This window comes from Natator depressus, chromosome 16 (genome assembly GCF_965152275.1).
Source record: "Natator depressus isolate rNatDep1 chromosome 16, rNatDep2.hap1, whole genome shotgun sequence".
In the NCBI taxonomy this organism is placed as follows: Eukaryota; Metazoa; Chordata; order Testudines; family Cheloniidae; genus Natator; species Natator depressus.
Window position 1 is genome coordinate 5375836 of NC_134249.1, and position 14483 is coordinate 5390318.

Here is a 14483-nt window from a genome sequence, read left to right on the forward strand (position 1 = left end):
CACCGGCCTGTTCAGCCTCCTTTCCCCCCTAGGGTTGCCAACTTTCTAATTGGAAAAAACTGAACACCCTAGCCCAGCCCTTTCCCAGCCCCCGCTCACTACATTCCCCCTCCCTCGGTGGCTCGCTCTCCCTCACCCTCACTCGTTTTCACTGGCCTGGGGCAGGGGGCTGGGGTGAGGGAGGGGGTGAGGATTCTAACTGGGGGTGTAGGTTCCGGGGTGGGGCCAGATATGAGGGGTTCAGGGTGCGGGAGGGTGCTCTGGGCTGGGGCAGAGGGTTGGGGTGTGGGAGGGAGTACAGGCTCTGGGCTGGAGGTGCGGGCTCTGTGGCGGGGCCAGAAATGAGGGGTTCAGGGTGCGGGAAGGAGATCTGGGCTGGGGGGGTGGGGCCGAGGGATTTGGAGTGTGGGAGGGGGCTGTGGGTTGAGGCAGGGGGTTGGGGTGCGAGGGGGGGGGGGTGGGCTCTGGGTGGGGCTGGGGATGAGGGGTTTGCGGTGCAGGAGTGGGCACTGGGTTTGGAGGGGCTCAGGGCTGGGGCAGGGGGTTTAGGGCTCAGGGCTGGCATGCGGGGTTACCTCAGGCAGCTCCTGGTCAGCGGCGCAGTGGGGCTAAGGCAGGCTCCCTGCCTGTCCTGGCTCCGCGCTGCACCCCATAAGTGGCCAGCATGTCCAGCTCCTAGGTGTGGGGGCCAGGAGGCTCCGCACGCTGCTCTCGCCCATAGGCACTGCCCCCCAGCTCCCATTGGCCGGGAACCACGGCCAATGAGAGTGCAGAGCCGGTGCTCAGGGTGGGGCAGCACGTGGCGCCCCATGACCCACCTCGCCTAGAAGCTGGACCTGCTGGCTGCTTCCAGGGTGCAGCGCAGACCCAGGACAGGTAGGAACTAGCCTGTCTTAGCCCAGCAGCACCACCGACCAGACTTTTACCCGCCTAGTCAGTGGTGCTGACTGGAGCCACCAGGGTCCCTTTTCGGCCAGGCGTTCAGCCAGACACCTGGCAACCCTGCCCACCTCACATGCCTCCCCATGCTGCAGCTGAACCCCTCCACGACAGTCTTATTGGCTATGGAGCCGGGTCATAGAATCATAGAATCATAGAATATCAGGGTTGGAAGGGACCTCAGGAGGTCATCTAGTCCAACCCCCTGCTCAAAGCAGGACCAATCCCCAACTAAATCATCCCAGCCAGGGCTTTGTCAAGCCTGACCTTAAAAATATCTAAGGAAGGAGATTCCACCACCTCCCTAGGTAACGCATTCCAGTGTTTCACCACCCTCCTAGTGAAAAAGGTTTTCCTAATATCCAACCTAAACCTCTCCCACTGCAACTTGAGACCATTACTCCTTGTTCTGTCATCAGCTACCACTGAGAACAGTCTAGATCCATCCTCTTTGGAACCCCCTTTCAGGTAGTTGAAAGCAGCTATCAAATCCCCCCTCATTCTTCTCTTCCGCAGACTAAACAGTCCCAGTTCCCTCAGCCTCTCCTCATAAGTCATGTGTTCCAGTCCCCTAATAATTTTTGCTGCCCTCTGCTGGACGTTTTCCAATTTTTTCACATCCTTCTTGTAGTGCGGGGCCCAAAACTGGACACAGTACTCCAGATGAGGCCTCACCAATGTCGAATAGAGGGGAACGATCACATCCTTCGATCTGCTGGCAATGCCCCTACATATACATGTCATCTCCCCACATCCCTCTGGACCAGGAGAAGGTCCATCTCCCAAACTCTCCTGCCCTCCCAAGGTTATTCCCCCACCCCCATTCCCTGCTCTCCAGTGATGGCACCAGGGAGAAGCAAAGTTTCCAATGGTTTTGCACAAACACGATCTTTGAATCCTCTCTTTTAAGAAGGAAACTAAACCCTTGCAGGCTGGAGAATGGACCTGGCCCCTGGACTCTCTTTGTTGGGTGGAAGCTAAACCTCCCTTGGAGGCTGAATGAAAATAAAGTGTCTCTGGAGCCTCCCCTTTAAAGTAGTGACTAAAAGCCCACACCTGCAGGAACAGGCCAAGCCTTGGGTCCCTCCTGCTCCACCCTATATAAAGTCTTTGGCTTCCTCTTGCTCCAGAGAGGGGAGAGGCTACTACATTCCGAGCATCCTGGCTGAGGGCTGCTCTCTGATTTGGGAGCAGGAGCAATGCACAGGCCTGTTTGAATGTCTAGTCTTTCCTCTGGGGCCAGTGTGGGACAGTTCCCACAGGCTGCCCCCGAAGGGGGCTGCATTCCTATTGCAGCGGTATTGTCCCCAGCTACATGGACCATCCAAAGCAGAGGTTGCGGGGAGGCAGGGCTGGATGCAGGGGGCTGGCAGAGTGGCAGATTGGCAGGGATTTGGTTTCCTAAATGACTCTTTCCTGCCAGGTTCCAATGCTCCTTCCCTCTGTGCTAGGAAATCCCCCGCAGCACCCTCGACTCGTTCATGCAGCCTTTCCAGAGCACGCTGTGGCTGCTGGTGGGACTCTCAGTGCATGTCGTGGCCGTGATGTTGTATCTCTTAGACCGGTTCAGGTAACTGACCTTTGGGTGAGGGTGGGCGCGTGTGGGGGGTGCACTTAGGACGGGGTGGAGAGGGGACAGGGAGGGGACTCGAGCTGGGTCACTGACACCTCTACACAGGGCTCCCCCGAGGCCTGCTGGCGAGCGCGAGCTGGAGCAGAACGGGGTGCACTGCTGTCAGTGTTCGCTCTCGGGAGCATCTAAACCAAGGCTCCACGGGCTGCACTGGCTCCTGAGTGACTCTGAGTGCCGTGGAGCTCCGGGGATTGGCTCCCGGACCCGTGGGACCCTGGCTCTTGGCCCAGATACTGGGCTGACACTCTCGATGCCCCAGCACTAGCCCCTAGAGTTAAACCTGGGGGCTTCAGGCCAGGGCAGACTCGGCGGAGTCTGGAATTTTCTTCCCTTATTTCCCCAAGAGGCGAAGTGTCCAGCCCTTCATGCAGTGTGACTCCCACCTCCCCAGGCAGCCCGTACCAGTGGGCACCAGGCTCTCATACAATTGATGTGGGAGCCGAGTCCATTCATACCTTGCAAGTGGTCAAGGGGCTGTGAGCCGATCTTTATTTTTAGGATTTTCTCTTCATCGGCCCAGAGGCTGGAGCCGTAGCAGCATGAATGGCTAAATCAGATCAGCACAGACATGCCTGTGATGGGAACCCCACTGCTCTGGGGGAAGCTCTAGGGAGCAGGGCGTGGCTGCAGGAATCGGACAGGGGGCCATGCTGAGGCTGCCCCTGGCAGTGGGACGCCAGTGGATGGGAGTGGGAAGAGCGACCTGTCCAGCCTGGGAAGTGGGAGATGGTTGTGTGACATTGCCGGAGGGGGTTGTCGTCCATGGGGCGCAGTCATGTGGGGCCGGAGATGCTGAAGGCAGCTGCAGGGTGTGGCCCCGGTGTGGGGGCGTTGGGGAGCAGCCATGGGAATGGGACATGCTGGGCAGCATTGGGGCTGTGTGTGCCAGCAAAGCGGTTGGCCCTGTTTTTCAGCCCGTTTGGCCGGTTCAAAGTTAACAGTGAGGAAGAGGAGGAAGACGCACTGACCCTCTCCTCGGCCATGTGGTTCTCTTGGGGAGTGCTGCTGAACTCTGGGATCGGAGAAGGTAAGATCTGTTTGAGTTCAATACGAGGTAATTCAGGGAACTTAAATGGGCTGTCGTATACAGGAGGTGAGACTAGATGATCACAGTGGTCCCTTCTTGCTTTAAATACTATGAATTGAGAAGGCATTAGCACACATCAGGGCCCTTGGAGTAGCAGGCCCAGTTGCTTCAGCTCAGATCTGAGCGAGATACCAGTCCAATATGCTGGGGTAGCTTCATATCCATCTTCCCCTCTTTTGGAGTGGCAGCATCTGGGAGGGGCAGCACCAAGTCCTTCCTGGGTGTGTCCCCCTCTCTGGTCCTGGCCCCACTGCTGAGCCCCCCTCAGGTAGGGGCCCTCTGCTAGGTCCAGGCTGGGAGCTCTGTGACCAGAGGGAACTGTACTCCTTGAGTTAAGCTGTATCAATGGGCTGCTGCTCTGTGTCCAGGCAGCCACCCCGGAGCAGGTGTAACTGAGCTGATGAACTCTTCTGACCAGCAGCAGCTCTCACAGCCCTTGGAGTCCCTCCAGTAGGGCGCCCAGAGGGACAGGGTGGAGGCAAACTGCTCCCAGATCAGCTGGGCCCTGCTTACATGCTGCAGTCTGCTGTAATGCACTGGTCCTGGGGGCTCGATGCCCACATGTATCAGAGCACACCTGTGGGAGCATTGGGGCTTTAAGAGGAGCTGGTGCTCTCTTGAGCTCAGACCTTTCCCAAGCAGGGCTAGTGCTCCCTACATGCTGGCCAGCTGAGGAGAGAGGTCCTGAGCAGCCCAGCCTGTGAAGTGCACCTCTTCCAAAGGGGAACAGGAGAGCCGTGTATGTCCAGGGGAGGGGCTGTCCGTGAGGCCATACTGCACTGTTCTCTGCAATGAACATGCCGGAGACAGGCAAAGAAAGCTCTCACATGGGAGGCTAATAATCCCGTAAAGGCTCAGGGCTCCCATGTGCAGCATGCACAGGGTCTCTCCATTCCACGGTCCGGCAGGAGCACAGCAGGCATGTCACCCAATAGGGTGAGAGTGTTACCTGCTTCAGTGGAAACTGCAGGTGGGATTTAGATCGGCCCAGTGTCCTGGTCAAATGACAGCTTTGGTCATGGCGGAAAGTCCATCAATGGCTATTAGCCAAGGTAGTCAGGGATGCATCCCCATGTTCTGGGTGTACCCTAAGTCTCTGAGTGCCAGAAGCTGGGAGTGGATGACATGGGATGATCGCCTGTTCTGTTCACTCCCTCTGGGGCACCTGGCACTGGCCACTATCGGAAGACCGCATATTGGGCTGGATGGACCTTTGGTCTCACCCAGTCTGGCCGTTCTTATGGTCATTGCATTCCGGCCTAACATGCCTGCTCCTAGTACAAAAACATGCCAGGGGATCTGCAGTGGTGAGGACATGGCACTTTCAGTTGTACCATGTGGTGAGGACATGGCACTTCCAGTTGTACCACTGGCTCACTGCTGACTCAGAAGAACGAGTGCCCCTGCTGTAGACACATCACCTCTTCCTCCAGCACCCACTGTTCCCTGGGGCCTCCCACTCAAGCACTGGCCTGGCCCCCCTTAGCCACTAATTCCCTCTGCTGTGTAAGCAGCTCCTGAGGAAGGACCTGCTGTCACACCAAGACAAACGGTTTCTCTTCTACGTGGGCTGGGACACGGTCCCACCATGTCTCACCATGTCACTGACCAGCAATGCCCATTCTCCACTCAGGCAAGAGCTGACCTGTCTGTCTGGAGGCACTGCTGACCAAGGACAGTCATTTCCAGGGTGGAGCTATTTGCCTCCCTGGCAAAGGGGAAGTGTGGGGCTCTGTACTGGGAAGCAATACAGCAAACTGGACCTGTGTTCTCCCTTTTCACCAGTGCCCTGACATTCCCAGAATGGTGCATGGAGTCAGCCATGTGACTCCGATAATGCCCTGTGGCTGAGAGCCTCAGGAGACGGGTCGGACAGTGGTAGTTCGGACAAGGCAAGGGGGATTGTTTTCCATCCCTGGGTATCAGATCCATGGTGTCCCGCTGGATACCTGTCTGCTCTGGATGGTCTCTCCTTGCTGACACACATGGAGCTGCGTCTTTGCTCCCAACTCTTTCTCCTTTCCCCCCTCAGGTGCTCCCCGGAGTTTCTCTGCTCGTATCCTTGGCATGGTGTGGGCTGGCTTTGCTATGATCATTGTGGCTTCCTACACTGCCAACCTGGCTGCCTTCCTGGTGTTAGACAGACCTGAAGAGAGAATCACAGGCATTAACGACCCCAGGGTAATTAGCGTGTGTCTTTCTGAGAGGGTTTGTGTGTGTCGTGCATCACTGAGGCAGGATAAATGCGGAAACATACGATGGTCTAATGTGAATCTCCTGGCCGGGAAGCGGGGCCTGTAGCTTGATCTCTGGCGCCATTAATCCTTAGAGCCCCAAACACAAGTGCTCAAGATTCTAAGCTGAGGCGTAGCAGCCAAGGAAATGCTCCCCTTGTGTCCCTCCCCAGACCCACTGCTCCCCAGACACTGCTATGAAGAGCACAGAGAGAGGCCCAGGGCCAGGCTGCTGGCTCCCCTCACCTGAGACAGTGCCAGAGTCCCCCTGCCCATCTGCTCTTCCTGCTGTTTTCTGATGTGCTAGAGGGGGCAGGACCCAATACCGAGGAGAAGTGAGATGTAAGGCCTGCAGGCTAGGGCAGGAGGGGTGAGAGGGAACTCTTGGCAGCAGCTGTTTTACAAGCAGGCACAACCCCAGCCCCAGCATTGTGAAAACACGAGGGATAAGAATCAGTGCTGGGGGGGGAGGGGTTCCAACATTGTGAAGGGCCCCCTGAGCCCCCCAAAGCTGTCAGCTCATGTTCCGCACAAAGGCAGGAGAATAGAGCCCAACATCGATTCTACTCCAGTTCTGTTAAGTACAGGTGCAGGCGCTTACACGGCGTGGTGATAGAGAATGGCCGGCCGACCCACCGAACAGGGAATCTTGTCCAGAAACAGCACAAATCAAGGTGTTGTCATTGTCAGTGCTTAGGGAACTTGAGCTAATAGGAAACGATTAATGATGTACTAATTGTAATTAATTAAATCATTGCTGTGGCAGGGCAGATTCTCATGCATTTTGCAAACCTAGCTAAGTCCCATTTCCTGCTCTGGAGAGCTGACGGCTGAAATCAGACAAGCCAGACACACAAGAGACAGGGCCCCCCATGAGAGTTCAGGGGCACTGCCAATGCGGGCCAGGATTTTCAAAGGGAGTCAGGTGCCCGGCCCTGGTTCACCAGAGAAGGGAGCAGTTCGGACAAGTGAGTGAGGGCCGGCAGCTGGACATGCAGGGGTTGAGGTGGGAGGGCACGGAGGGTGTGAATGACCCCCACCCAGCTCACTGTGACTGCTGGCCCTGCACAGCCCGGCTCTGCCTTGCCTTGCAGCTGCGGAACCCCTCCGATAAGTTCATCTACGCCACGGTGAAGCAGAGCTCGGTGGACATTTACTTCCGGCGGCAGGTGGAGCTGAGCACCATGTACCGGCACATGGAGAAGCACAACTACGAGAGCGCTGCCGAAGCCATCCAGGCTGTCAGGGACAGGTGAGAGAGGGGCTGAGTCCTGCCTAACTGCGGCAGACCGGGCTGTGGGGCCTGCAGGGACCGCGCTGCCCCCCCCACCCCCACCCCAGGCTCGCTGAGTGTGCGGGGCTGCAGCTCTCGTTGTTGGTCAGGGCGTAGGGCCTGGCGCAGCGGGCGGGGCCAAGCCCAGCCTGCCAGTGCTGCAGGCCACGCGGGGGCGCTTTCGAGGAGACGATGTCCTGGCTGGCTGTGGGCTGGGATCTGGTGACCTGGCATGAAGAGAAGGCGTCTGAGGTGCTTTTCTGTGCCCAGGCTGGGCTGGATGGGGGCCAGATATCGGCACAAGGCTTCACTGGGGCTGGGTGGGGTTAAATCTACTAATTCTGAGGGGAATGGGAGTGGGGTGGGGCTGGTCCCTGTGCCAGAGGGCTACCGGTTATGAGCAAAGCAGGGCCATTCAGCTGTCCACAGGACTGTGCTAATGCTATAGGGGGCAGGGGTATGGGGGGTATGATACCTGGATATGCTAGGGCTATAGGGGACAGGGGCATGGGGAATGGGTATGATACTTGGGGCAAGCACAGAAAGGTGTAAAGCTTCTCTGGGTGGTGCTTTTGGGGGGTGGTAGGGTCGTGGGATACAGACTGGAAAGGGCCTCTCCCTACTGCGCAGAAAGCAGGGCTGAGACCTGCCTTTCCACTGTGGACCATGAGATGGCGTCTCTACAAGGGGCTGAGAAACGTCAAGTGCTGTGTAAACCCCATTTCGCATTCATGGTGCAGTGTATTATGGCTCTGAAAGTGCTTCTGCCCTTCAAAACAGGGCTGCTGCATGGATCAGAATGGGTGCTGCTGCTTCCCTTTAAGAGACTATATTGGCCTTGCCTGATGGTTATATTAGAGCTGATAACTGTTGACACTCTCTGCAGATCATGCAGCTGTAGTAAGTTAAGACAAGCCAGTCCATGCTGCCACACTGACCTGGCTTCTCCTTTTTCCATGCTGCATTAGCAAGCTCCATGCCTTCATCTGGGATTCAGCAGTGCTGGAGTTTGAAGCCTCCCAGAAGTGTGACCTGGTGACAACAGGGGAGCTTTTCTTCCGCTCTGGCTTTGGGATTGGGATGCGCAAAGACAGCCCATGGAAGCAGAACGTCTCCCTGGCCATCCTCAAGTCTGTACACAGCTCTCAAGGAGCACTCTGAGTTCTCCATACGTTGCATGTGCGAGAGCACGATCAGCCGTATGTGTGCAGGGGTTAGAGTAGCCACATTCCATCCAGGGGCTCAGGAGACCTCTGCTGAGCTGTTGCTATCACCTGCCTAATGCTCCCCAACCAGCAGGACTGTGGACCTAGCCCAAGCAGTGCTAGAGATGCCAGCTATGGAGTCAGAGGCACTTTGAGCCTGATTCCACAGGATAAGCCATGTCTGTTCCCTGGCAACTTGGAGGTGAAAGTTCCCATCTGGCTGAGACTGGGTTCCCAGGGGCTCAGCTCCAAGGGGAAGTTTATCACAGGAAAATGCTAAGATTTTTTTCCTGAATGCTAAGATTATTTTTAAAGAAAACACAAGCAGGTCCCATGGTGTAATGGTCAGCACTCAGACCTCTGAATCCTGCGATCTGAGTTCAAATCTCAGTGGGACCTCCTGGGGCTATGTTGGTTTGCTGCAAAGCCTTAGGGTGCCTGGTTTCCGTGTCTCTGGGTGAACCAGAGTGAATTTTGGGGGGCGGGATAGCTCAGTGGTTTGAGCTTTGGCCTGCTAAACCCAGGGTTGTGAGTTCAATCCTTGAGGGGGCCATTTAGGGATATGGGGCAAAAATTGGGGATTGGTCCTGCTTTGAGCAGGGGGTTGGACTAGATGACCTACTGAGGTCCCTCCCAACCCTGATATTCTATGAAGACTCCTCAGAATTACCCCTTCATAAGGTGGGGGGGATTGACTCTTTTTTCCAGCTCTTAGACAATGGAAGGCTTTGGGGCACTCTGCCTCCATGTCCACCGTCTCTCTGACCGACATGGGCTCAGTATGTAACTCGCAAGGTTTTTTTCCTAGTTGCCAGCACTGTGACGCCCCATAGGCTCTGAGAGCTCAGCTGGGCTCTGTCTCCCATATACAGCAGCACCAGTACCCACGACTCATATGTTAGAAGTGTTGATAAGGAGCAGTGCAGATGTGTGCCTATAATATTCCTCCATCAGTTCAGGGTTAGTGAAATATATAATATGTAACCCAGCTCAACTTTCACATCCTGCATGAGTTTGTGGCTGCAGTAGTTAGAAAGCACAGGAACGTAGGCATGGTCCATGTACATCAGACCTGAGGTCCATCTAGCCCGGCGTCCAGTCTCTGACGGTTGCCAGTGCCAGATGCTTCAGAGGAAGGTGCAAGAAACTCTGCAGTAGGCAGATGTGGATAACCTGCCCTCGGGGAAGTTTTCCTCCTAGTCTCCAATAGTTAGAGGCTGGCTTTTGCTCTGAAGCAGGTGAGTGCATAGCACTGCAAAAGCCACTGTTTATTCTTTTAATAGTTACTCTTATCATTCTGGGTATTCTTGTTGTCCACAGAAATGTCCAGTACCTTGTTCAATCTTGCTAAACACTCGGTATTAACGATAACCCGTGGCAATCAGCTCCTCAGACTAATTGTGCTTTGTGCAAAAAGGACTTCCTTGCATATGGGGTAAGAGGTCAAGTATTGCCATGGATCAAAAACTGGCTAAGAAACAGGAAAACAAGGGTAGGAATAAATAGTTTTCATGTGTTAGTAGAAGGTTAACAGCAGGGAGCCAGATGGATTCTGTTTTAGGCCCAGAGTGGTTTAATACATTTATCAATGGGTGTGGGAAAGGGAGCGAGCAGGGAGGTGACAAAACTGACAGGTGAGACAAAATGATTTAGGTTAGTCAAGACCAGAGACGACTGTGAGAACTTCAGAGGGACCAGCCACAGGCTGGGGATGGGCAGAATGATGGCAGATGAAACTCAGTGTTGACAAATGCAAAGTAACACACCTTGGAGAGAATAATTAGAACTATTCTTAGAGGACTCTACATTACCTGGATCAACTCAGGATAGGGAGTGGGCGTCAGCATGGAGACCTTTGCTCAGAGGGCAGCAGTGGTTGAGAAAGCCAACAAGCTGTTAGGATACATAGGGAATCGGAGGGAGAAAAATACAGACAATCCTGCCAGGCCTTTTTATAAATCAGTGGTGAGGCCTCATCGCTACTCTGTGTGCAGTGCTGGGCACCCCATCAGAATTAGAGAAGATTCAGAGACAGGCAGAGAGAATGACGAGCTCCCATCTGAAGAGAAATTGGGATGGCCCATGGCTTGGGATGTAATGAGAGAGGGGACTTGCCCCTGGGCACATGGCAGGCTTCAGTTGGGAATTGAACCCCAGTCCCTTCAACGCTAGGCAGTGTGCCATTCTTTGGACCACACTCGCTGCCTTAAACCGCCCCCCCCCCCCCGGCCCGGTAACCACATCCCCTGGAGCACCCTCCTCAGTCCCTTCTGCCTCTGTTGGAAGGTGGGTCCCATCTAGTGGGGGTGTCCCTCCTGTCCACCTCCCTGTACTTCCAGCACAGAGCTGGCTGCCTCCATGGGAGGACCAGGGAACTCAGCGCTGAGGTGGGCCAGCTCCATGATGACCCCATATGCTGGCCCTCTCTGCTACTCCAGTTCAGCAAGTCTGGCCTCGGGACGCTGCCCTGGAGCACTGAGCGCCATGAGCTGCTGATTCTGGGTGCAGACACATGCCACTTGGCCACGGGGCACGTACTCACTCCCCCGCGCTCTTCAGCACACTGTCAAACCTTCCGCCGGTCTCCAGTCCCCTATCTCCATAGTTATACGGGATTGGCTCTGACTGGGGACCAGGCGATGTTAGGCTCTGACCTTCTAGAAGCTGATGATACAGGGTTTCCTGGATTTTAGTTATTATAATCTCCTAGCAGCTAGTCGACCCACTCTGTGCAGACTCCCCTGGTTCCCCGTCAGCTGCCATGCGCTGCTTAGCCTGGGCCTCTCTGAGCTCGGGGAACAGAGCTTTTCTCTCAGGAACTGAGCCCACTGGTTCTGGAGGGTGAGAGCCGATGGACACGGAGCCTGTGAGGGCAGCTCTGCACTTGCGTTTCTGAGCGGCACTTTGAGGGGTTTGCTTTACTTGTGCATTACCTGACAGGTGGATTTAATCTCCCAACAGCCCCTGAACGCTGCCTTTGGAAACACACCTTCCAGGATTGCGTAATGACGGGCAGGGGCACTAACTGCACCCCAGACGCTTCACAAATGCATGTTGCACACCCAGTGTAACAGCCCCACGCACACACTGCTCGTGCACAGGGTTACTGCAGGCAGGACTGTGTGCGCACCTGTCACGTAAATAGAAGCTACATGCACGCTGTGTAATGCACACACAGTCCTCTGCCTGGAGCCATCGTGTGCTCCTCCGCCCATTTGCACACCCCTTTTAGCACAGCCTGCCAAGAGCAAGCGCAGAGTAGCTCTTTCTGGCCTCTAGCCTAAGGGGCAGTGAAGCTGAAGTGCAGAGAGTGAGGATGATGTGGGCAGGTGAATGCGACGGGCTGGTGTTTCTGACATTCCCCTGCTCCCATAGTGTAAGTGTGAGCTCCCATTGAGCCAGGCGGTGGTCTCCAGCGAATGCTCTGTATTGTCTCCTTGTGCTTTCAGATCCCATGAGAACGGCTTCATGGAGGATTTGGACAAGACTTGGGTGAGGTATCAGGAGTGTGATTCCCGTAGCAATGCCCCAGCAACACTCACCTTTGAAAATATGGCAGGTTTGTTCTGCAAACCTCTTTCTTCCCATTGGCTTGTTAACCTGCTTTCCTTCACTGTAGCCCTCCGAGCTCTCCTGAGGTCTAAACTCCACTTCTGGGTCTGCGCTTCCCTGTGGTCTGGGAGTTTGCTGTGTTGAGCAGTGTCCTGTTCCCACTGGTGGATCGGAAATGGCTCTGAAAGGCCCACGCACCCCCTGATCTTCCCCTTTGAGGCCCCATTCTCATGCCTGTGATTTTAAATGTCACCCTCTCTGAACATGACTCACCTCCCGCTCCTCCAGCCAAGCCAAAGTGAAAGAACAGCCAGTCCCCAAGGCAGAGACCAGCATCCCAGCCAGAACCTCAAGGGAACGAGGACAGGAGAAAACAAGCCAAGCATCATAGGCCAAGAATGTAAGGAAGGCAGCATGTCTAGTGGCTAGAGCAGGAGGCTGGGGTGCAGGGCCCCAGACTCACTGTGTGACTTCGGACAAGTTGCTTCACCTCAGTTTCTCCCCCTGGAAAATGGGGAGAATGATACCTACCGAGGGTGGGGGCAGTAATTGGTAAGGAATAATTTCTTCAATTAGTTTTGCCATGTTTCCTGTTTGCAAATTGTCTGCAAACAGATGGCAGTCTTCTCAGACATCCTCACCCTACAGGGAATCACCCAGAAAGTCCCACCAGAAGTGCTGCATCAGTGGCTCCTTCCCCAGTGCTTTCTGTGGGGTGTTTGGGGTCCAAGCTGTGCTGACCGTATGCATCACTGGTCAGAGTTCCCAAAGCAAGTGTGAGAACTGCCCAGAAAGAAACCAGTCTCTTCCATCTCCTCCCTCCCTTCTCCTGCCCCAACTTGAGACTCAATATGGCCACACCTCCACTGTCCCATCCCTCTTGAATTCATTTCCCCTGCTCCCGGCCCATAGTTTTGGCCACCAAAGTGGTCACCATGGGCAAGGGGCACCATGTGCAGCCTCACTACGCACATTCCTTCCCCACCTCCCCCCCGAGTAGACACAGAGCTTTAAACTCCAAGAGTCAGGATTCCAGTGTATCCCTGTGAACATTTTGGGGCGGCTGGTATCTGTCAGTTGTTTGTATAGCCCTTGTCCCTGATTGCAGCCTCTGGGTGCTACAGTGATACAACCAATAATAATAATCCAAACTCAGAATTAGCTTTCCGTTAATATTCTGCAGTATTCCCTTCAAATTCCCTCTTTCCATGAACATCTCTCCTGGTAAAGTCACTGTGAGGATATTCCCAGGAAGTGAGTGCAAAAAGGGTGTCAACATAGCTGAAGCAACTACGGTAAAAAATACGAACGAATCCTCATGGAAAGGCTCTGCAATATTCGCCTTCTGCTGTGCTCCGCCCTGGGGCATGTCTGGGGGCAGAATCCCTGGCTGCAAGAAGCTATTGCCGTGCAAAGGGTTATTGTAATTCTACAAGGGAAATGAAGTATCATGATGCTGTTTCCATTGTCCTCTGTGTAACTTTCCTGCTTATTTCAGGTGTATTTATGCTGGTGGCTGGAGGTATTGTTGCCGGGATATTTTTAATATTCATAGAAATAGCTTACAAAAGGCATAAGGATGCGCGGAGGAAGCAGATGCAGCTGGCGTTTGCGGCCGTTAACGTGTGGCGGAAAAACCTGCAGGTAGGACAAACCGTTTTTAGAGCAAATCTCCAACAGGTGCGTTTTTCATTCCTTCACCAAATCAGTGAATACAGAGCTATGGGATAGCCCAGGGGCCCCACCATCCCTTCCCCTGGGTCCCTACTAACTATGGGGGTGACTGTGCTGCTAGTGACCAAGGCATGAGTTCCCTGCCTTCGCAATGGGAATCCCCCGTGGCACTAACACACTGTCTGATGCAATCTCTCCCAGGAGGTGAGTTGTGCACAAATCTAACCAGGACATCTGGCAAAAATCGCTTCATTCTCACCTGTGCTCCCAGGGGTGGTCTGGCACATTGCTCGGCTGGAGACTCCATGCAAGAGCTGGGTCTCATTCTGTTTGAGCAAACAGTGCCAGCACAGCTCCTTTAAAACGCCATTGCCTTGACGTACCATTAGCTGACTGTGCTTGACAGCAGATGATCACAGCATTCAGCTGCTGTCGATGAGCGCCCTGTCCTACCGCTGCTGTCTGTGTGGGGAAAGGCTCACGTGACCATTAATGAAACACAGCCAAAGCAACCCCCAGTGTAAGTGCAGTTGCAACCTTCATAACTGGGACCGATTCCAAAAAGAGGTGGTGTGTGCTCTTGACAATTGGATTCCACAGATTTGGAGACGTGGGCATCTCTTGATGCCTGTGATTCATGCTGGGGGCTAATAATGCCAGTTACTGTTAGCACACAGATTCCCCAGGGCTCATGCCAAAGGGCCATTGCTTGCTATGGATTCTCTTGTCTACAAAGGGATCATTTCTCCTTGCCCCTCAAGTGAGGCAGGATCTGGAGGGAATCTGGTGTGCCTGACACCTTAACATAGCAACATAAGTGAGCCCGGTCCAGCTGGCCTGGCTAAACTTTCTCTCTTTCCCAGCTGCTATGGGATTAACCCTTGCT

The 14483-nt window shown here is 54.6% G+C and overlaps 1 protein-coding gene across 16 annotated transcripts in view; it reads left to right on the top strand.

Annotated features, from left to right (window-relative positions):
• Positions 1-14483, top strand: part of GRIN1 (glutamate ionotropic receptor NMDA type subunit 1) — a 70838-nt gene that overhangs the window by 45038 nt on the left and 11317 nt on the right. For all 16 annotated transcript variants that reach the window (XR_012642077.1, XR_012642079.1, XR_012642081.1 and 13 more), the window contains 7 exons: positions 2391-2509; positions 3487-3599; positions 5692-5840; positions 6988-7145; positions 8135-8296; positions 11821-11930; positions 13422-13567. Coding sequence is in view for 9 of the 16 variants with exons in the window: in XM_074973589.1 (XP_074829690.1) it covers positions 2391-2509; positions 3487-3599; positions 5692-5840; positions 6988-7145; positions 8135-8296; positions 11821-11930; positions 13422-13567 (957 nt within the window). In the remaining 7 variants the exon portion in view is untranslated. The remainder of the gene's footprint in view (positions 1-2390; positions 2510-3486; positions 3600-5691; positions 5841-6987; positions 7146-8134; positions 8297-11820; positions 11931-13421; positions 13568-14483) is intronic.